We start from the raw sequence: 23,062 nt of genomic DNA, 5'->3' as shown, positions 1-23,062 counted from the left end.
CCCCCCCCACCCCGCCTCCCTTCATCTCCTCACTCTCTCTTTCTCTTTTTCTCTGTCTTTCTCTCTTTCTTTGTCTCGAGTTTCTCGTTTTGCCCCCGTCGCTCGTTCCCTCTCGTTCTCTTCTTCTCTCTCTCTCTCTCTCTGTCTCTATCTCACCCGTATATGGGATGCCTAGCAACGGCATCAGTGGAAACCTCCAACGCACCGAACTCTTTCCTCCACTCCTACTCCCTCGATCTTTAACGATGACGACGATGGGACTTCTGCCCTTTGACAAAACCTGATCGCGACGGAGCGTCGCGATTCACCCAAGCGAGGTGACAAGAAAGGTCATATATGTATACGCAAGTCGTCTCGATGCTTCGTTAACGAAACGTTTCTGTCCGAATTCAGATTCCATAATCGCATTCTCTCACATACGGGAGATCCTCTCGTGTTTCGCTGCGTGGTAAAAGTTATTATAGCACGTACAGAAAAACGTAAGGCAGCGAAATGCATGTAAGCCGTAAGCTAATCGACCACAATCAGTACAAAGGCGCAATAACGTACTCTCTAAATTCTTTGGAGTGGAATCTCATTCTAAAAAGTGAAAATTGAATCTGTCGTTTGAAAAAGAGAGATCAATTTCCAATCTTTAAGTGTGATGGGCTTTCTACGACAAGCTATTATCCTAAGCTAGATCAGACCTGTCCAATTTGAGCTTCGGAGCCAAAATGCAAAACCATCGACGCAAAAAAATTCAATGTAAGATTTTAGGAACTATAAAGTATTGATAAGCGTCACTCAGATGCATATCAACGCTTTACAGTCTCCGAAATCTTATCCACATTGAATTTTTTTGCGCCGATGGCTTTGCGTTTTGGCTCCGGAGCTCAAATTGGACAGGCCTTAAGTCTTGAGCTTTCAGTCTTAAGTGTCAATCATAGTCGAATGTGGGAAGAATAATCGAATATGATTGATCAATTTCTTACGACTTAAGATTTAAAAGCTTAGATAATGACTTATTGTAGAAAGCCCATGAGATTTCACTCTTCAGAGTGACAATTCACTCTAAAATTTTTAGAGAGTAACCAGCAATAAAATGTTCACTTGCTTACTGCTTACGTTTTTTATATGCCATAGCTAGAGATGCAAAATTACTGTCAAATTCAATTTTACAATTATTTACGGTAAAATTACGGTAAAATGGTAATGATTGGTAATTTTGGTCAAATTTGTTGTTTCTTATAGTTTTATGCACAAATAGACTATATTTTCGTACTTATGTATTGTATAAAATTATACAATCATTCAATATTCCTAATAGAAATCGCTGATATATGAATAACAAGGCTATTGACTAAATCTAAACGTACCCTATTGAAAAAAATTACGTCACAAAGTTACATAACGAAATCATGTAATTAAAACATGTAAATCGTGCAATGGATTGTTCCAAATTAGTACATGATTTTTTAAAATCACGTAATTTGAAAAGTTACACGATGATATATTTTTTTTCTTCTATTTCTATCATTTAATTTTATATAAGTTTATAAGGTATGAAAAATATAGTTTAAGACTACTGTACCTGTCACACTTTTTGTTTTCAAAATTTTAATAATTTATTTGAAGTTTCTCTAGTTATTACGTACCTATATAGTTTCTTAATTATTATATCAATATGTAGTATCAAAATAAAAATTTAAATTAAATAAAGTGTTTTTAAACTTTTTAACTTGATGACTTGAAATACTCTTATATATCAAATTACTTTATTTTTATAATTTTTTTAAATTACCATTTTACCAGTCTCCATAAAATTACTGATTAATTTACGGTAAATTGCCGAATAAGTTATCATAAAATTTGGTCATTTTCATCTCTAGCCGTAGCCTTAACACTGTGGCGCGTGATCGCGATTTGCTTCTCCTCGTGACAAGAGTCATCATGCGTTTACCTTTTTGGAATTTCGTGATGACGTATCCCTGTGCAAATTGCGAATTTGTACGTCGATACAAATTGCCGCTCACATGAGCCAGCCGATATAAACGGCCGACTTGTCAGCTGCGGTGGTTTAACTGGCGCAGCAAACATACGTCACGTCGCGCGCATAGACATTTTATGAAAGGCGGCTTGTAGATAGAAGAGCACGTGAGTGCCACATAAATTGATAAAAAAAAGAGACCGCTCGCGCGTGCACCCGCGCTCTGTTAAATGCAGGACAGTCCCCGTACTTTTCAGGAATCGACCGGTTTAGACTGGTTATAATCACATTTGACCACGGCACTCGCGACCGCTAATGTCAATAACGTGTCGCGAAATGTCGCGTAAATAGTGAAAAAAATTCTCCGGCAAAAAATCTATATCGAGATATGTAAACCACGCGTACGATCTTTTACTGAGCAAACTCGCGATGTATTTACGATTAATAGATTGATACTTGCAGAAGAAACTCACTTTAAAAAAATAAAGAGAAAAAGTGTGCTCCTTTTTCTTCGCCACTCCTCCCCGGTGAAAATTTTTCTCAGAGTTACAGAAAAAAATCTACATGTTTTGTCAGAATTTTTCATATCTTGTGAATTCTACAATATTCTTTCAGATTTTTCATTCTATAATTTTTGAAAAAATATTTTAAACTTTCTCAGAGAGATTTCATCAAAAATTATAGAAAGAGAAATCTTAGAAATCTTAAAATATTTCAAAATACATACATGAAAAATTCTAAAAGAAAAGGTGTAAACTATTTACAGGCACTTTTAAAAAGTATTTTAATTTGTATTTAAAAAATGAAAAATTTCCTAAATAGTTATAAAATTAATTAAAAATTCTAAAAAATTATATGAAAAATCTCAAAAAAAATCAGAGGGCTATGGCTTCCATTCAGTTTGATTCCCACATTATTTAACCGGTAAACAGCAGCTTGATACGATCATGTTTGTATTATATGTATGCGCACACCCCCCTTTGTAAATACTTCACGGGTAATCACGCTCTGTCTATACAGAGCGGGCGTTATTTCAAGTATCGAGTCTGGCACGTGTACCAATTATATCGATATAATTTTCTTGGACTCGTTTACGCGCTCGTGTCGTATTTTACAAGATTCTTAGAATTTCGAGCGCGTACGTAATCGAATCGACATTTGTGATCGCGAAGTCGATGAAGGGTGGCGAAGAAAACCTTTGCAAGGATCGCCTTAAGACCGAAGCTTTTACATAACGCATGATGCATAAAGCATAAAAAAAATCAACCAATCAAAGCCTTTTATTTCAAAGAAAGAAAGGAAATGAAGGATTTTGATTGGTACATTTTTTTTTATGTATTATGCGTTATGCAAGACTCTGTGCTTCCACCCTCAGAAAAAATATAGAGAAACAATTTATAGGAACGCAGGTATCGTACCAATGATTTGTTTGACAGGGAATATCTGATTTTCGACAAGGAGTAGCTCAGAGTGGCTTATTTAAAATAACTTGACGCGAGGAATCTCGCACGAACTTATTTTCTCAGGAAAGGATTTGTTTATCTGGGGAAATGATATATCGCGGCATGATTGGATAATCCCACCGCGTTTTCTTTCTCCTAGAAATCGTGCCCATACTGCCAGTTCTTCGATAAAATTACGAGCACTCGATTAATATCGATGATTACTTACTTAATAGCGCTTTCGGATTCACGAACGCGGACGAGCCGCGTGGGTGAAATACGTTTATATATTTACATATGTTTGCTGAAAACGATTCGCGGGTTCGCCTCTATGACGGATAAAAACATCGGAATTTCTTCGTGTCGGACAGCCGCGCGAGGTCGCGTTTGAGAAGCTCGTGAATTTCCAATCCCGCAATCTCGGAGAGAAAAAAAAGAAAAAAGGTCACTCTCGCGTGGTGAATAACTATCGGCGAAATGAAGCGGATTCGCCGTGGTCGTAAAGGTATATCCTGGGGATGGAGAATTAATTGGCTCGATAGCGCGACACGGCGCTTATTTCGAGCGTAAATTCAAATGTAATCGCTCACTGTGCGAGCGGGACCGTTTAATAAGACAGATTACGCGCCGGGCACCGGCCATGTCAAATTTACTTCTCATTGTGTTCTATCGTTTGCTCCGCTTATCCGTTTATGGCGTTTACTCACGCCGGACCTCGTCGCTACTTGCTCGCCACGGAACGAGAATGTGCACGTCGAGTGTTTGTTCGAGCGCTCGCTAAAAAGGGAAGTCAAGTCTTCTCTAGCAGGAACAAGAAGAATCTCGAAATACTCAAATAATTGTATCTTTAACGAATATCGTAATTTCTATTTCTGATTCTTGTAAACTTATACGTCGATTTTCTTAGTCTAGTAAACAAACTGTATAAATAGACTGAAGAAAATTATCATGATACAATATCAAAATACGATTATTTCCAGAATTTACAAAATTTATCGAAAAAAAAGTTTAACAATTTAAACGTTCGAAAATACTTTAGCCGCTTGTAATATAAATTTTAGCTCGAAACGCTGATAAGAGATCTTATTAACGTGACTTTAATTGATCAATGTTGCGACGTCAACGACGGCCTCTTTGAGAAAGTATCGAAGAAATAATTTATAATTCATACGATTCGACGACGGTCCGATTAAATATAGACAGCTATTAAATTAAACCCTCCGGACCGAGTAATCGTTTAACCGAATTCGATAAACGCTCTTGTCTTCAATATAATTAGCTCCTCCCGTTACGTTAATCCACGATATTTTTCGCCTCTGACCCGATTAAATGGACGAAAAGTACGCTAAACGCAGCACGTGAAGTGACGGCCATATAATTACATAACAGCTATAATAACATTACTTGCTAAAACGACGTAATTTTAAATCAATAAACTCTGATCTCGTCTCGGCCTTTTACGCGTCGATTAATTTCGCGCCTCTCTCGGATATCCTTTTAATCTGACTATGGCGAAATGGATCTACGATCCCTCTCGTGTGATGTATCGTTGTTTTATGGGCCAGTTTCCCGCTGAGTTTTCTCGCCAGCCGCTTCTTCAACCTGTAGATTTGTTCCCGTTCCTTGCGACGCCTTTGTTCTCTGTCGTTCCCGCTCAATCGGCCATGAAGAGATTTCTTCTGCAAGTATCCCGTTACCTTCTTGCTTTTGGTATAAGGTATTTCGGTGTCCACCATTTTGTACAGTTTCTTGGTCGCAATTTGATCTCGATGATGCGACGTCTTCGATCTAGAGATATCGACGCGTGACGTCGCGGTTCCAACGTTGGCGCTGATCGCCCGCATCTTCGCCAACCGTCTCAACTGACGACGATGATGGAGATTCGGGATCTCGCACATGCTGCTGCGTATTCGCGAGCGTTCAAGTTTTATACTCAACGGCGGCACCCCCGCTGTCATGCAGTCGCCATCCTCGCAGGATGAGCTCTCCGCGTTGTCCGGAGGACACAAGGTCATGCACTCGCCGCTCTTTTCTTTGGTATCGCACTCGCAACTCTTGTCACATTCCTGAGAGCTCGTCTCCGGAGGATTGTCCTCGTTGCAGTCTTCCGTCACGGAGTCGCAGCTTGTTTCGCAGGACCTCCCCGGTGTTTCGACGTTGAATTCGCATTTTTCTAAGCAGATCTGCGCGCAGCCTGTGTTGCATTTCACAGTATGTTAATTTTGGAAGTTTATTTATATACAGCTATGTGTGTTTAAAATACATTAAAGCTTATTCATCTGTTAAATGAATAAATGTGTATCTATAATATGAGTATTTTTTTCAACCGAAAGATTATATTATAATATTAGTGCAATTAAAAATTATAATTTTCTCTCTCATATTGTGAAAAGAATTGTGTAAAATGTAATGTAACGTTATTTTACCTTTCGTAGTCGGCATTTCAATCAACTCAGTTGTTGAAAAAACTGCAGAGTCCGTAGTTAAGTCTTGATGATGCGGTGGCTCAGTAGTTTCAAGAGTGGAAGTCTGCATCGTCGGCGTCGTCGTCGGAGATTGCGTCGTCGAGAGCAGAGTAGGCGTCGTTTCGACATATTTGCTAGTTGTACTTTGTTCAGTAATGCATTCAGCCGCTTCGCAAGGGCTGATGGGGACAGGTGTTGCTGTTATCAAGGTCTTTGTCGAAATTCCGATGTCAACGTGTGGTGTGAATACTTTTGTCATGATCTTTGAACGATTCAGTGCTATTACTACGTTGGTATCCACGATCGGTACCTCCGTTGTAGGTGATATCGTGGTTGTCGTCATGGCATGCGTTGTGGAAGTTGTAGGCAATGTTGTACTGATCACTGTGGGCAAAGTTGTGGTGGTAGTTGTAGGCAATGTTGTGGTAGTCGTAGGCAATGTTGTGATAGTCGTAGGCACTTCTGTGGTAATCGTAGGCAATGTTGTGGTAGTCGTAGGCACTGCTGTGATAGTCGTAGGCAATGTTGTGGTAGTCGTAGGCACTTCTGTGGTAGTCGTAGGCACTGTTGTGGTAGTCGTAGGCACTTCTGTGGTAGTCGTAGGCACTGTTGTGGTAGTCGTTGGCAATGTTGTAGTCGTAGGCACTTCTGTGGTAGTCGTAGGCAATGTTGTGGTAGTCGTAGGCAATGTTGTAGTTGTTGGCAACATTGTCGTAGTTGTAGATAATGTTGTAGTTGTCGTTGGCAACGTAGTCGTAGATAATTCTGTAACAGGCGAAGTCGTAGTTGTCGTGGGTAACGTTGTAATTGTTGTAGGTAATGGTGTAGTTGTCGCAACTGTCGTACTGGTTATGGCCATGGTTGAGATTGGCATGGGTTCGGTCGTAGTCGTCAACACAGTTGTCGTCGTCGTCCTCGGAAAGTCCGAAGCATGACCTTTGGGTCTCCTTGGAGTCTCTGTAGTTTTGATAGATTCAACAAGCTCTGTAGTCGCTTTGAATTTACGGGCTGTACTGCGTCGAATCGTAGTTTCGCCGGTTAGGCCTGTAGTCAGCAATGTTGTGCTAAAACGTTTTTTTGATATTTTGAACGGGATCTCTACTGAGCGTCTTAAATCCGGAGTGTCCACGCACTCGTCACTCATCTCCAAAAAGTTTTTGATGGAATCTTTGATTTGAGAATTTATCAATTTACAACGTAAAATCAGTTTTAAACCTATTCGCAGACAAGCTCGCGGAACATTGCAGAGAATCTCAACGGGGATGTCCTTCATATCCTGCAAACTCTCCTTGATTCCATCGATTTTCTCCATTATGTGCAAGTAGCGCGGCACTTGCCGTAAATTTTCATAGGCATCGAACAGTTCCAGCAGCTCGTCGAGGCTTTCGATCATACGGCTCTTGTGCCAGAATTTCGCGTGCATCCGCAGAGACGTCGCGATGTTTTTGGCAAAGTCGATGTCTATCAGCTGTCCGGTGATCTCCATCAACAGCTGAGCGGGAGTGGTCTGCTGATACTTCTGCACTTTCAGGTACTTTTCCACCACGTTGAATTTGTTTAATTTCATCACTAGGTATTTCTTAGCCTCGATTAGGTCTTTCTCAAGTAGGTCATCAGGCAGCACGAGATCGAAGAGATATTCAACGTGAATCGCTTGGTTCTCGTAGACGTTACCGAGCAAGTGGATATTCTCGTCGATCGTGCCGACGTCGTCGGAGATTCTTTTCGCAATCAGGAGCGCGTACTTTTTCAGATCGTCGTTCGAAGATTTCTCAGCGTATATACCGATGTAGTACTTAAAGAAGGAATTCATAGTATGAAACTTCCTCAGCTCCACCGTCGACACTGAAATTTCGGTCTTCGAAATTTCATGAAAGTGTCGTACAAGTTCCCTCTCGGCGAGGCGAACATCGTCGTCGTAGTTCTCGTATCTTACATTATAGAAAAGTCCAGAGAGTAGATTGGGCGTGATTACCAGCACTTCCCGCTGCAGGAGCCTCAGTAACGTCGCCAGAGAGAAACCTCTGGGATATTGCTTCGATATCTTGGACGAATAGTACACGTGATACGTGACATTCAACGCGGCTGTATTGTGATCGTCGGGATGCGGGAGATCGTGCTGCTTCCTGATTCTGCGGCACATGCTGGCGCTACTTCTCAGACAGGAGTCCCTGGAGTGTTTGTAGATCTCGGCACAGATCCTGGACGGTCTCGTATCCTGGTTCCTCAGGACACTGGGGATTAGGTCGAATATGTCGTACTGTCGCTCGAGGATCTTCCAATATATCTTGTGCAACGCCTCCACTTCCGCAACACTGAAGTCATCATAATAATCGTACAGAAGGCTGCCGAAGGTGTCGACTATTCGCGCTCGCAGGAGAGCACCGAAATACAGTAAGTACTCCGTGGCTTCTTGTAATGTGTAACTCTCTTTTGGCGCTACGAAATTCAGCTGCTCGAGAAAGTCGCGGCTCGTCAAGATTATGTTGTCGTTCAAATTCACTGATATCTCGTCGTGTCTGTGGAATTCATAGTCCACCGCCTAGAGAAATTAGGAAATAAAACAACTATCCTGAAACAGCTGAGAGAGATCAACTCCTCTCTTTAACATGTTTTTTGTAAATAAATAGATAAACATTTAATTAATCTACAATTTAATTAATCTGTAATCTGTAAAATAGTATTTATTTTATTTTGCCTTATTTTTAAAATGTCGTTGCGACATAAAAGTATTCAATTTGCAAAGGAAAGTTTGACAAAACTAAAAATCCAAGTTGATAACACGGTGGATATGTCCATTTCGATCGATTATACAAAAACATTAATTAGTAACATAACGGCTAATTCTCTAAATTCCGTGGCCATTTGGCATGATTTTTTATTTCTTTTATTTTCTCCGTTATGTTATTGCGAGGGTCGCAAAGAATTTAACGACCTTTATCGGGCATCGTTCTCATTGTTAACTTGTTCAATAACACGTCGACGATATTGGAATGTAATATCGTTATTCGTCAGAGTCTATTATCCCTGACTTGGTCGAGATGGTGTCTCTAATTTGACAAACGATAACCCAATAAATCTTGGTTGAGTTGATGTCTCTAATTTGACAAACGATAATCCAATAAATCTTTCAAGAAATAAGTAAATACGATCTCTCTCGAGTAACATATGATTTTATTATAAATCATTATAATACCAAAAATAAATTTGGATTAAATATAAAAATGCACATATTAATGAAAAATGCATATATTAATCAATATTTCAAAAGCTCCTAAGTATTTATTTCTAATCAGTTTAAAAAATTATGATTTTTCTTTATTTATAGAAATATTAAAAATATATGCTGTGTATATTTTAATATTATAAATATTAAAATGTACTAAAATACATTTTACTTAAATTTTAATTTACGTTTGAATAAATCTCAATTTATTTTAACAATTAAAGTTGAATAAGGCTCCAAATAATAAATCAATAAAGAATGAATATAATGCCAATGAGAGCCGACACAGTTGGACGTGTGTAATCAAATACGATATATATGTCAATCAATAGATACAGACGTTTTGACCAGCAAGATTGGGTCCTCTTCAATGTATAAATAACAAATTCAGAATCCAATTATAAGTTATATAATAGGTAGTTTGCAATTATTGAATCATCGCTAGGCTATTGTCCAACTTTAAAACTTCCTTATCGTCTGTTGTACTTACCCGGATACAAAGCCAAACAAAAATTCGATGATTTAACTAAAAACGGGTTAAAGTGATGTTTTTGAAATGCTATTGCATAGTCAATAAGTTAAAAATATGTCAGTTCAACAACTTACATTGTGCTCAGCATAACGATGATTCTTTTGCGATGTGATTATGTCTACGTCTTGAGAGCGTGTGAGAGGACATTTCAAATTCCAGGGTTTACAGATATAAATGTTACATAGAATAAATACCAATATAACAAACAGCTCCGCAAATTATAATTTATATAAAATAAGAAAACATTATTTCCTCTTAACTAAATCATGATATAACGGATCCAACAATTCCGTGTCATTTTGCAAATTGAGTCCATTTTTTTGCTTTTTTATATGGATCGCTTCGGAGATTAATCTTTTATTGAGCCCTCGTTCTTCGTCCAAAATTTTTATGTTGTTCATCAAAATCATGATTATACTCCATTCTATGTTCCATGATTACTGAGTATAGTTTGGTATTCCTATTATTACGATGTTCATTAATGCGAGTTTTTAATAACCGTTTCGTTTGGCCCACATAAGATGCATCATAATTTTGGCAATTTATTTTATAGATTACATTCGAATGTAGTTACTTTAACCCGTTTTTAGTTAAATCACCGAATTTTTGTTTGGGTATCCGGCTAAGTACAACAGACGATAAGGAGGAACTTTTAAAATTGGACAACAGCTCAGCAATGATTCAATAATTGCAAACTACCTATTGTATAACTTATAATTTATATAGTATAACTTATATTGGATTCTGAATTTGTTATTTATATATTGAAGAGGACCCAATCTTGCTGGTCGAAACGTCTGTATCTATCAATTGACATATATATCGTATTTGATTACACACGTCTGTGTCGGCTTTCATTGGCATTATATTAATTCCTTATTAATTTATTTTATTATAATATATGTTGAAATTAATTTAAAAATTAATAAAATGATAAATAAATAAAAAAATTAAACATAAATTCTAATTAAAATTAAAAATAAATTAAAAAGATAATAAAATTAAAATATATCTATTAAAATTTCATCTCTCCTTCACCTCTCTCTTTTTCTCTTTTCCCAACTTTCTTTCACGATAAGATCGGGATACCCCCGTCTCACCTGCGCGGATGACACGAGCAGCAGGATCAAAGTAAACCCGATCTCCCGTATCGCGATCCGCGATGACATTGCCGGTGCCATAACTCACTCGCGAGACGACGCAGACTTCGCTCCGACAACAATGCAAACCGATCAAGTTTTCGCGTAGCTTATATAAGGTGTGTGTGCATGTCTTTATGACGTGCACGTGGGTGAGGACGGCTTGTGCGGTACTGTGCTGTGTGGTCCAGGTGCACGCGACGAGATTGAAATTAATCATGAACATGACGATATGAAACCGCCCTGGGAACTCGAGTTCTACTTATCTCGCGATCTAACGCGTGGTGTTTTACGTTCTTTTTATCTACATATAAGTATTTGATCGCTCGAAAGCCGCTTTCCTAAACTTTATATCCGCAATTACAACTTCCGATCTAATACCACTTATCGTTAAAAGCTCTCTTAAAAATTTGGATTGGAAGCGCTCTTATCTATAAGCTACTGTGTCCCACTTTTCAAGATCGGATCGATCTGTCTTACTGTAGCCCAGCCTCTTGAAGATTGATATTTTAATTTAGTTTCATTTAATTTATTGCAAGTGTAAAAGATGAGGCGCCAGCAAGACTGCTGTTATGAGCCTATCTAATAATACAATGTGAATACAATAGAAAAATAATAATAACATAATAGCATCGTAGTAATTGACAGGAAAAAAAGTAAGAATTAGATATATTATCAACCGCTCGAAGATATCTATAAGATACGCGCGTAGGTACAGTGCAACAAACACAATTACAAGGTATACGCATAATACAAATCAAGAATATAAAGTCAAGTATAAAGTCAGGCAAATATAAAGTCATTTTAATTTTTTGTTGACTTTTATGTATTCCCTGGGAAGAGCATATATCGAATATAAGCTGCTGCGTGATGCGTATAATAATAATGTCAAAATCGATTCAGTAAACAAGAAACATTTTGGAACATTTCAACAACGTTGTAGCAACGTTGCTACAATGTTGCTGAAATGTTCTAAAATATCTCTTGCTTGAGGAGGAAATTTGTATTTGAGGAGAGAAATTAATATTTGATCGGGATCAGCCCCGATCGAAGTCGAACTGTTTCCAAGGAGGGTGTCGAGCGACTTCGCGAAGCTTTATCCGTAATTCTGCCCGCCTTCGGTCGAGCTTGCGCAGTTTCTATGCCAATATGGATTCTTTGAGTGATACATGCCTCGCGCCAAGGGCGCAACGATTTCCACGGAATTTCGCGTCCGAGAGTGCTCGCGAACGATCGCTCGTCGCGACTCCCGACGTTTTCGGGTAGCGGCCCTTCGTTATACATATAGCTGGGACCTAGCGTCATGTCCGAGGACTATCAGCACGCCTGTGAGAGGGCAGAATTGTTAGGCTTATCGAAGCCTAGCGAGGAGGAGTGGAGGCAGTCGCAAGCGGCGCAGAGCGAGAATCGTCATTGCGATGACGACGACGATGGTACATTACAGGTAACTGCGCTGTTGCGTCTCGCTAAGAATTTCAAGTCAGGCAGGATTTGTTCGAAAATATGATTAAAATAGCAGTCCGCGCGAATTTCATTTAATTGGGCACGCCCATTGGCGAATGAGCTATTTCTGATACGTTTCATCACCCATGAATCAACGAGAATTAAAAACTTTTTTTTCATCGCCGTAAAATAAAAGAATAAAGAGGGAGGAGGAGAAACCCGAGCGACGTAGTTTGCAGTTATCTACTTGCAGTTTTTACAATTTTTTTATTGTCCTTTCCTTTTCATTCATCCGCTCTCTCTTTCATGTTAATGAACGGCTGATGCACTTACGACGATATTTTCTCGCAATCGTGATAGACATTACGCAGCAGAATCGGGTTGCGCGTCCACGTGCAACGAGTCAAACCGTTGCGTTGGGAATAAATCGCTGACGTCGCCAAATTGATCACGGGGTTCATTAACGCCGACGGGACGTTCACGCGATACGAATTTCCTTACGACGATGCTTTCTTATCTCTAGGACTTGGATTACGTGGACGAGGCGACGGGACGCATCGGCGGCGGCCTGGACGAGCTGAACAGCATTCTGAGCACCACGCAGAAGAAGCTCAACAGATTCAAGGTGACTTGGGATAATTAATTGCCGAGCGAGCCTGCGCGCACTTATTTCGCATGTTGGTCGAATTAATTATTATTTTGTCATAACGATAGCGCGGAATTTTTACGACCGATACGACGGATCACTTTATGTCCTTACCCGCTCGCAAATTGATAACGCTTTCCTCCTGCACCGCCGGTTCTCTACCGCGGCCCCGCGGCTAAATGAATTGTTCATCATGAGATTCGTAAACTCCACGCTGACGAATTATAAATAAATCGACGTTACACGTTTTCAAACAGACATTGCACGTTTTCTATATTTTTCACCGCGCGAGATGAGAGAGAGAGAGAGAGAGAGAGAGAGAGAGAGAGAGAGAGAAAGGCCTCTAATAAAGAATTCCGCAGACAGTTTGCGGCAGTCTGGGAACGTTGCTCAAAGTGAAGGTAAACTCTCGCGGCGGAACGCCGCGCCACAAGCCCGAGGAGCCGAACCCTGACGCGGGAAAGCAGGAAAATCAAGAGAAACCAGAATCCACGGTCGACGAGGTGATGACGGTGGAGACGTCAGATGTGACCACGGACACCGCGAACCAGCCCGCGAACCAGCCCGCGAACAGCGGCGTCCAGCAGAAACAGATCGATCTCAGCCAGAAAATGGGATCTCATCTGAATAAGCTTGACTTCTTGATCACGAAGGCCGAGAACGCTCAATATAGTATGCAGGATCAAACGAAACAAATGAAAAAGATACTAAAGAAGTAATTACAATAAAAATAAAACGAATTAACCGGCTAATTAACGAATTAACCGGTTGAACGATAAAATCGCTCGAGGTTGATCAATTAAATTAATCACATCTTCCATTTTGAGTGAAAATTCGTATAAAAGAATATTTTACAGATATATCACGTAAACTAATCCCGATGCGCGTAAATTAATCCCGAGATATTTCTTGTGACTTTGACCGATAAATTCTACATTCCTGTAGATGCGTAGTTACGTAAGAAAACACGATAAGCAATTTCACAAACAGCCAACGCGTATAAGTCGTATAGATTTTAATTGTTACATTGCACATATAAAGTTTAATTGTTGCATCGAATATCGGTACCTTCCTCGCGATAAACTTATATATTTAAATCGCGAGAGAAATGTTGTGAATAATTGTTATCAATTCTTTTATATGTCGGTGAGACGTTCTCTTTGTCGCTAAAAATCGAATGTTGTTACGATACGTGTACTGTCAAATGTATGTATACATATATATATATATTTATATATATATTATAGTTATATGTTATTTAAAAATGGCACTCTTTAATGTATTTAATAATACTTTTATGTATATATACATATATACATACATACACATATATACACACGGATATTGTTGACGAATGTAGTATTGTTACATAGCCACGAGTATATTTCCGGTAATTGAGGCTTTATGCTTGGATCCTTGACAATACCGACATATCAGGTGTAAAAGATACGGAAACACATGTTGGCAAATCACAAGCCAGTGATAAGCTTTCCTATTCTGCAAATGATGTGATATTGTTTTACATCGATCTAAGAATTATTATTATGACTTCCTACAATCTATATATGTATATTTTATTATTGAATAGTTTGCGCTGTTTATCTAAATCTAAGTTGTAATCGCTAATATAACTAATATAACAAATAACGGGTACATGTTCGTTTGCCTTAATCCTCCTGATAGTTCTCCATTTTATGAAAATATTTTCGTAACAGAAATTAATAAAAATTTAACATTGACATTTTTAAAAGTAGGCAACAAAGCTCCATGACGCACGGTACAATCGTTGAATTTATTATAAAAAGAAGTAAATTGTCTACGATGTATATTCCTATCAAATAATAATCACGAACAATCTCAGTCTCATTTCATTCGTTCAAATTATTTTCCCAAGATTTTTTTTTTCAAGAAATCCGTTATAATGGACTTAGTTTAGAAGCCAAAATTTCGATCAATTTTCACTGGCAATTCGTTTCTATAACAAGAATAATTACTGACTATTAGCTTCCAAGTCCATATCCGACCAAATGGCTTCAGTCTCGCTCTCCTCGGGTGCCTCGTCGTTATCTGTATCCGGTAGACCGTCACCGACATCATAGGTCGTATCAGCCTGTTCCTCTCCAACGGTCATATAATAAGCGGAATCCAATTTACTAGAAGAATTGTCCAATCTGTGCATTCCCTCTATAGCTCTCCTGTTGTTTGGATCCAAGCTAAAGACAAAAATTAGGTAAGCTTCATCTAGATTTATGATGTAAATCAACAAGTACAAAAATGGAATATGTACTTTAAAGCTATCACATAATGATCTAGAGCCTTCTCCTCATTGTGCATTCTTGCCCATAAATCTCCCAAAGTTTGATGGAGTTTGCAAGTAGAGTGAATCTCCACCTGTCTCTCGAGTAATTCGATGGCTGCTTCCAAATTCATTTCCTGTTCGTATATCTCCGCGAGTAAATATACTGCAGGTAAGTAGACTTCATCTTGAGATAATGCTTTTTCAAGAAGATTTTTAGCTTTGCTCACTGACACAGGATCTTTCATCAAGACGGATGCATATAACTGCAAACGCAAGATGCATTGTTATATATTTTTGAATTTACATTTTAGATACATTTTCTTTTCAATTTTCAACTCACTGTTAGAACTCTTGTGGTGTGTCCAAGTTGTTTGCAAGAGCTACTGGCGATATTCAGAGCCTCTCGCAACCTATGCATCCCAACAAGGCAATCTACTAAGCCTTTATGCGGTTCATATCTATACGGTTTCAATTGCACGGCGTGTCTAAAAAAGAACAAGGCATCCTGATACTTCTTTTGCTCGATAAGAAGATTACCCCGTAATATAGTGGCCTCTATGTCGTTAGGATTCAGATTTAATGCCTGAGCAGTGAGAGTATTTGCTCTGCTGAACTTTCTAGCGGCAAATAAGGAATATGCCATTGCTACGTAAATTTCGCCGGTACATTCGTTGTTAGCAGTTATCGCTGGTATCAGCCGTTCCAATTCTTTAATGTGGTGCATTTTGTATAGAACTGCGGCATACATGTCCACCCTGTAGAGAAGTAATAAACAATAAGTGCTCCTGTGTTATATATATATATATATCTGTAAATGAACTTACCCTTTTGTTATATCTGGCTCAATAACACGAGCTCGCCTCAGGCACAACAGAGCATTCTTGTCATCACCTGCATAATAATAACACTCGCCCATGATAGTCAATAGATTGAAATTATCTCTAAGCAAAACAACATTGTCCAACGACCTCAGAGTGCTCACGGCAAGAGTATATTCTCTATTATGAATATGGGCATGAGCCTTGATCCATGTATTAAGCCACTCCAAATTCATCGAGTTAGAGATGGAGCCGACGATCAGAGAGTTGACCTCCACACCCTTTACTCCTAAAGAAAGAAGACCTTCAGCTGCTTCCAAGGCCAATGGACATTCTTTTAACACTTCTTTGTATGTGGTAATAGCAGACCGTTCCATTCCTTGTTCATGAAACATCTTGGCTAGTGCCATGTTTACTTTGGCAGTGCGCTGCTTGCCAGGGATGCTCTGTAGCACTTGCAAAGCTTCTTGCAGATTCTTGGACTTCACTAAGCATAAGTGGATCTGATATTTGATGTTGACATCTGACGGCAGATCCTTCTGTCCATCCAATAAAGGTTTCCCTGTACCTTTGGACTTTAACAGACACTTGCGAAACTGCAGAGCCTTCTTGTAGAGAGTTTCTGCTCTGCGATATTTGCCTAGATGAAAATGAGCATCCGCGTAATAAACGTATACGTGAAACTTGCTGTAACCAGGTAGCAAGTCAGTATTGTGTTCGCTGAGAGAGAGCACTAAGTTCGTTAGAGAGATCACGTTGCAATAAAGTGCCTGATCGTAAAGCAGCTTGATTTGCTCGAATAATCCTGACATGGTTAATCTTCTTTTGAAATAAAATTTGCTTTCGACTGCTAACAGACTTCAAATTGTGCGATAATAATATCAGAAGGAAGCGGGAGATTCTCAAAATTTCACAGACTGTAACATCACAAAAACACCAAATCTTACAAAAGTCATTATTTCCATCTTCAATTAAATACTTATTTTTCTTTTTGCATTTTTAAGTTAGCACTATTATAGGATGACGTGAGTGTTCGTTTCTGTTGGAAATATTCTTTCAAAATATTGTTTAAAGTTTTTATGTTCCACCACGAGATAGTAAACATAACCTGAAAACAATTCGGAGACGCTGAACGCGAAGTGCAGTGAAATGCTTGCACGATAGACCGACAGAGAACGTTGCAGTCTGCGCGATACTTTATCGACTTTATACGGATACGAATTAATTACAGAGCGCTGTTTGTGTTTTCCAAGAATAGTTTAATTCGCATCGTTTATTTTACGCGATATTTTCATATCCTAGAAACCGGATTTAAAAAATTTTCAGTAAAACAGCTTCTGTTGCTAATTACGATAACACAGGTCAACAAGGTTTTGTTGTTGGGAAGCTGTGGGTCATTTCCGACGTAATTTTCTGCGTAGAATCCGAATCTGAAATCAGAATTGGCCTATCACGTCAGGATTTTGAGATATTTGAGGATATATACTCGAAAAATGCGTTTTTTTGCTATTTTCGAAGTTATGATCATTAGAGTTTTCCACGTCTAGTGAAGAAAGAAAAACCGATATTTGTCAATAAACAAACAACTTATTATTTTTTTTATACACACCTGCAAAATATCCTTTTTTATGCATTCAGGTGCTTCGTTTATCGAGCGAATTTCGAGCATCCTAAAACTTTCAGCGAGAAAGTTGTTCATTCGGATATGAACAAATGTTCTGGAAAGTTTCATTTTCATTGCATTAATAAGTTTAAAACTAATGATTTGTTTAAAGTTGGTAGACGCCTTGCACTCAGAGCCGCAGCGCACAAGACGCGCTGTCCGTTATTCAAGGTCCTAATATATAAACAGTCACAATTGTGACTGTTTGCTGTCTTAACAATGGCCCCGCGTAAGTGTTTAAATGATCCTAACAGTTTTTGTTATATTTGTGGTCGTTTCACGTTTGTTAAGAACAGGAACGAAAAAGACGGGAAAAACGGTTACGCAAGTGGGTTAAAATGCCCGTAACTTGGCGAAAAAAAATCGTAGGTAGTCGATCAATATCTCATTTTGAAGGGTAAGAATATTACTAAATGATGCAAATAGCACAAAAGACCCAAAAAATTGGTTGCGTCCTGTACATAACCTCTAAAGTAGCATAAAAACGCATTTTTCGAGTATATATCCCTTAATATCTCAAAATCCTGACGTGATGGGCCAATTCTGGTTTCAGATTCGGATTCTACGCAGAAAATTACTTCGGAAATGGCCCACAGCTTTCCGACAACATCCAAGACCCCCTTTTTTGTAGACCTGTGTAATCACACGTTTATTATAATAAAAAAAATTATCAGCACGCGCAAAAATATACCAATTCGAAATTGTCTCATTTGATTTTATTTTTGCAAGGTTGCAAGATCCAGTAGCGCTCACCAATGTTCATTTCTGTGAATGTAGATTAACTTTAAAATCGATTTAATTTACTCGTTATCTTTTTTAATCCTTTATAGAATTAGAAGATAAAAAAGTAAGTAAAAAGTAAGAGATAAACGTAATTAGGTCATCAATATACACTATCATTGCTGAAAATCTATAGTTCAAGTTACGTATACTATAGATTTTTAGTATTGACAGTATATTGGAACACAACAGTTGCAGTAGAACGTGATTGGTACTTAACTTCAAATTCAACCAATCACAATAAATTAAAAAAGTGAGTTTTTGTTTAGACATTTGAACATCTGCGACTTGAGCTGCAAAGTAGATAACGAGATAAAACCCGAATTGAGCTTCGATCGTTATAAATCAATTAAAAAAATATTTTAAAAAAGAAAAATATGCAACAGGAAGGTAAGTTTTGTTTTTCCTTTCAATTAATCTTCATGTCGTAATTTTCATGCGAATCTTGCAGAAAAAGCTCACCCGAGCACGCAAAGCGGCGGCAAGTTTATTGATACACTGATCGCACAATGGGTGAATCAAACAGGGAATAATGATGGATTACAGCAAACGGAAGAGGTATGAATCGTTACAAACAGCTCAAGAGTATAATTTCTAATGATGACTTCAACCAAACTCCAATTAACTTAATCGTGAATAGAATACTTAATTTTTTTATTTGACACGGAAGGAAAAATAAAATCAGACACATAATGAATTATGTATACAGCTCGAAGTTTTATTTTATTGAGTTTTCTTTCGATTAAATTAATCGCCACTTAAGTTGATTCAAGTTTGATCAGAGTTGCTCTAATAAGCAAGGAAAGTAATTTTTCATGAACATTTTGTGGAAGTAGCAGGTGAATGAAGGTTCCCGCACACATGATAATAAGCAGCAAAACCTGCAGAATAAGGATCGTATAATCCAAAATCTAAGACGAAAACTGAAGGAGAGCCAGGAGGCGCAGGCCTCCTTATCCGCCTCCTTGGAGATAGACGTACGCAACAAGGAAGAGATTCAAACAAAGTAAGCTTCATTTCTTTCTTCTTTCTTTTTTGTCGTGACACGAATCTCTTTTATATTCTGCGACTTGACTTTCTTTTTGGCAACAACAGACTGAGCGCAACTTGGACGTACATTGAGAATATCACGGAATATTTGAATTACATCAGAGAGAGCCTTGTCAGTTTTCAGCAACACCGCGTTAGTTTATCCACCTTATACGATGACGTGATTCTAAAACAGCGAGAAGCTACTCAGAAACTGCAGCAGAATGCGGCGAAATCGAAAGGCACACTTTTACATACATGAAAAATGTTTGAATCTTAATTTTAGGTTTATTATCATAAATAATTAATTCTATAATTGCAGATATGGAGAATTGTATTACAAAATTGAAAAATGAATTGCAGCTTCAAGAGGAAAGGTAATTTTCGTTATACTTTTGACAGTTTATCGTGTGAACAAAGATTTTTATCAAAATCATTTTTTGAATTAGATTACAAGAGGTGTTGGCAGAGCTAAATAAATTGCGGAAGCAATTGGAAAATTCTGAAAATAAGCTGCAGAGTCAGAGGAATGAATTGGCGAATAAACATGCTGAGGAAAAGTTGACGTTCGTCAAAGTATGTTTAGGCAGTTTTTAAAGAGATTCCACAATTTTTTGCCATGATCTATTTTCACTGACTTTTCTAATTTAGGAACAACAGCGGTTGCTATCGGAATGCGAGAATTTACAATCGCGACTGCAGATGATCGAAAAAGAGAAATGCGACATCGCGAAATCTGCCGCACAAGTGGAAAATAAATTGCTACTTCAAGAAGAGAAGTAAGTCATCGTGCCACAAGCAATAAATTGCACGAACATAATAGGGTTAACTAAACAATTTTTTTAGAATGCAGGAGGCACTAATGGAGCAAAAAAAATGGCAAAAACAAGTAAATGACGCCGAGCGCGAATTCCATTCACAGAAAGATGAATTAGTGAGCGCACACGCCAAGGAAAAAACATTGTTCATTGAAGTACGTTAAAAAGAAATTTTAAAAGATCTTTTTTCTCTTCTTTTCTTTTTTTTTTATTAATGTTGTAAGTTTTAATATCTGTTTTAGGAACAACAGCGACTAGAATCAAAATTGAAAAGTTTACAATCACAATTGAATACACTAGAACAGGATAAGATCAATATTACTGAAATGATCGCACAAAAGGATACACTTATCTCAAAATTACAGAATGAAATCTCCATGTATAAGTGAGTATTTATATTAATCAAATTTAACGAATTTTGAAAATAAAAATATCTTTCGGATTGTGTGCTCTATCGTTAAACTTAAAATTATTAAGGTTTGAGATAATTTGTTTTTTTTATGACAGAAATGAAATCGAGGTGATAATGGCAAGATATAACCAGAGATGTGCTGAGAGCGAAGCATTACTGAAGAGACAAAATATGCTGGAGAATGAATTACGTACAAAAACGGAAAAGGTAAAATAAATATGTAGAGGCTCGTTCATCAATTTTGACCAATATAACATTAGTCTTTACTAATTCTACATTATTTTCTAGATTCAGAATTTAGAGATGATATTAAGCTCACTGAAACTAAGGGAGACAGGTTTCGTTAATGACGTAAACAGAATAGAAAAAAAATTAAGTAGTGAAATAGATTATTCCAAGAATCTCGAAAATAAGCTTTCAAACGTGCAAAAAGATTTGCAACTCTCACAAAAGCAATACGCTGAAATGCAAGAGATTCTGGAAAAAACAAAGAACACCAACGAGTTTTCCATTAACACACTTCAACAGCAACTAAAGACCCTTCAGAAGGAAAAAGAAGTTGTAAAACGAGAAAACACAAAAGTTAAGGTAACAATCAAGCAATTTAATGTAATAAAATCTTTTTAAGTTTAATATTTGACAAATTTTTTGAATTTTTATTTCCTGAACTCTTTTAGAACGCAGAAAGTTTGAAAATACATAAATCAAGCCACCAACAGAGCATCAGTTTTAAAAAGCCATTGCGGAACACAATTAGTCAAATTAAAAAAATATTGTAAATTATCAAAATAAAATGATCAATGACATCAAGAGAGAGCATACAAGCAGTATATGCTGAATGAGTTCTTGGAAACAAGAACGGATAATAGCAGATTAAAGAATAATTATAAATTTATTATTGTAGGCGATAAAGAAAAAAGATTGCACTTCAAATCTATAAGTCCTTGACGGAAACGTAATTACTCTTTAGAATCGATATTTCTCCGAATCAATATCTCTTTAGAATCGATATGATTCATACAAACATTACAAACTTTCTGCATTCTGCAAGAGTTCAAGAAATAAGAATTAAAAAAATTTTTTTGAATATGAGATTGATTTTATTAATATGTTGAATTTCTTGTTTGTCAGGTTTCTACCATGGGTTTATTCGATAGCGATGAAGATAAATCATTGTCGCAGACACTGACTCGTACAGCTTTGACAAAGAAACAAAGTCAGGACAAGGTTTAGATGTTTATACGTTATTAGATATAAATATAACACAAGAAAGTCGAAAAGAAAATGCTAAAAGTAAAAAGGAATAATAATATAATGATGTTTTTTTTTTGCAAACAGGAGAGTTAAGAACTATTGAAATAAGTGAAAGTGAGAGTGAACATGAGTTTTTTAATATATATAATAATCTTATTTATTCTCTCTCATTCACTTATCGGTTCAGGATATTGAAATAATCACGTTTCATTGATCTTTTTTTATGTTTTCTACTTTATACAGCAAGAGGTGGTTCCATCAACAGGAAAAAAGTTTTTCAAGTCGCGTCCTACTCAACCACGTACTTACACCAAACGACGAGAAGATTAAAAAGATATACAAAGAGTTTCAATATAAAAATTGATTTACAATATATTTAGAGAATATGTAAAATTTTCATCAATTTAATTCATCAATTGAATTATTTTTAATAACTTTTATAGGTCGCCACAGCGCCTACTCAAATGTCATTATAATTTAACTAAAACAATGAAATGAGTTAAACAATTTAACTCAAGAAAATTTATTAAATTTAATTCTTTAGTTTACATTTACTAATAAAAAATCCATACGTTAATATGGATATTGTTTATTTTGAAACTAATCATATAAATGGATTGATTTATATTTTCGAAAAGTTAACAATAACAAAATATTATTTAAATTCAAGGGATGAAGCTATCTTTGATATCTAATACTCCTTTGATATCTAATAGTGTATGATATCGAATAGTTGCATTCAAGATAATGTCAAGAATACGGAGTCTCATCATCGCACTCTCAGGAGAAACGCCTACGCACCTTCGACACGGGGCAGATGATATTGTAGCTAGTGGAAGAACGCAGAAAACTTAAATTTAAACGTGATTCATCGGTCCACCATCCGACCAATAAATGATCCCCTTTGAATCGACACACGTAAGATTCAAATTACATAACGTAATGAAATCGCGCAAATCTTACTGTCCTTCTAGAAGATATTGTATTTGTTACTTTCCGTTTCGGATGTTACAGCGTACTTCGCAACTTCTAAAAAACATATCTTTATATTATGTATTAAATTCGTAATATCAAATATTATTGTATGTATTATACCATTATAATCAATTTGAGTTATTTTTAATCATTTT

General features: G+C 37.2%; 4 protein-coding genes across 4 annotated transcripts; 2 read left to right on the top strand and 2 right to left on the bottom strand.

Annotated features, from left to right (window-relative positions):
- Window positions 1–4,423: 4,423 nt before the first annotated feature.
- Window positions 4,424–10,854, bottom strand: LOC108726720 (uncharacterized). Its single transcript, XM_018454469.1, has 3 exons — window positions 10,732–10,854; window positions 5,835–8,415; window positions 4,424–5,602 (listed from the first exon to the last, which is right to left on the bottom strand). The coding sequence occupies exons 1-3, from the start codon at window positions 10,810–10,812 to the stop codon at window positions 4,866–4,868; spliced, it is 3,399 nt and encodes a 1,132-aa protein (XP_018309971.1). The 5' UTR covers window positions 10,813–10,854; the 3' UTR covers window positions 4,424–4,865.
- Window positions 10,855–11,929: 1,075 nt separating this feature from the next.
- LOC108726722 (uncharacterized) lies at window positions 11,930–14,068 on the top strand. Its single transcript, XM_018454471.1, has 3 exons — window positions 11,930–12,214; window positions 12,737–12,838; window positions 13,222–14,068. Exons 1-3 carry the CDS (start codon window positions 12,074–12,076, stop codon window positions 13,576–13,578), a joined length of 600 nt encoding a protein of 199 aa, XP_018309973.1. The 5' UTR covers window positions 11,930–12,073; the 3' UTR covers window positions 13,579–14,068.
- An 89-nt stretch (window positions 14,069–14,157) lies between these two features.
- On the bottom strand, window positions 14,158–17,100 carry APC7 (anaphase-promoting complex subunit 7). The gene is made up of 4 exons (XM_018454470.1): window positions 15,983–17,100; window positions 15,499–15,913; window positions 15,147–15,421; window positions 14,158–15,072 (listed from the first exon to the last, which is right to left on the bottom strand). Exons 1-4 carry the CDS (start codon window positions 16,786–16,788, stop codon window positions 14,850–14,852), a joined length of 1,719 nt encoding a protein of 572 aa, XP_018309972.1. The 5' UTR covers window positions 16,789–17,100; the 3' UTR covers window positions 14,158–14,849.
- Window positions 17,101–18,796: 1,696 nt separating this feature from the next.
- LOC108726627 (nuclease SbcCD subunit C) lies at window positions 18,797–22,270 on the top strand. The gene is made up of 13 exons (XM_018454305.1): window positions 18,797–18,809; window positions 18,871–18,977; window positions 19,256–19,425; window positions 19,515–19,690; window positions 19,771–19,825; window positions 19,898–20,024; window positions 20,100–20,227; window positions 20,295–20,421; window positions 20,509–20,651; window positions 20,774–20,885; window positions 20,967–21,266; window positions 21,810–21,905; window positions 22,176–22,270. Exons 1-13 carry the CDS (start codon window positions 18,797–18,799, stop codon window positions 22,260–22,262), a joined length of 1,641 nt encoding a protein of 546 aa, XP_018309807.1. The 3' UTR covers window positions 22,263–22,270.
- The last annotated feature ends 792 nt before the right edge of the window (window positions 22,271–23,062 follow it).

This window comes from Mycetomoellerius zeteki, unplaced genomic scaffold, assembly GCF_001594055.1.
Source record: "Mycetomoellerius zeteki isolate Tzet28-1 unplaced genomic scaffold, Tzet1.0 scaffold433, whole genome shotgun sequence".
Lineage (NCBI taxonomy): Eukaryota > Metazoa > Arthropoda > Insecta > Hymenoptera > Formicidae > Mycetomoellerius > Mycetomoellerius zeteki.
The sequence above is the reverse complement of the archived record's forward strand: the minus strand, read 5'-3'. Positions and strand labels throughout refer to the sequence as shown.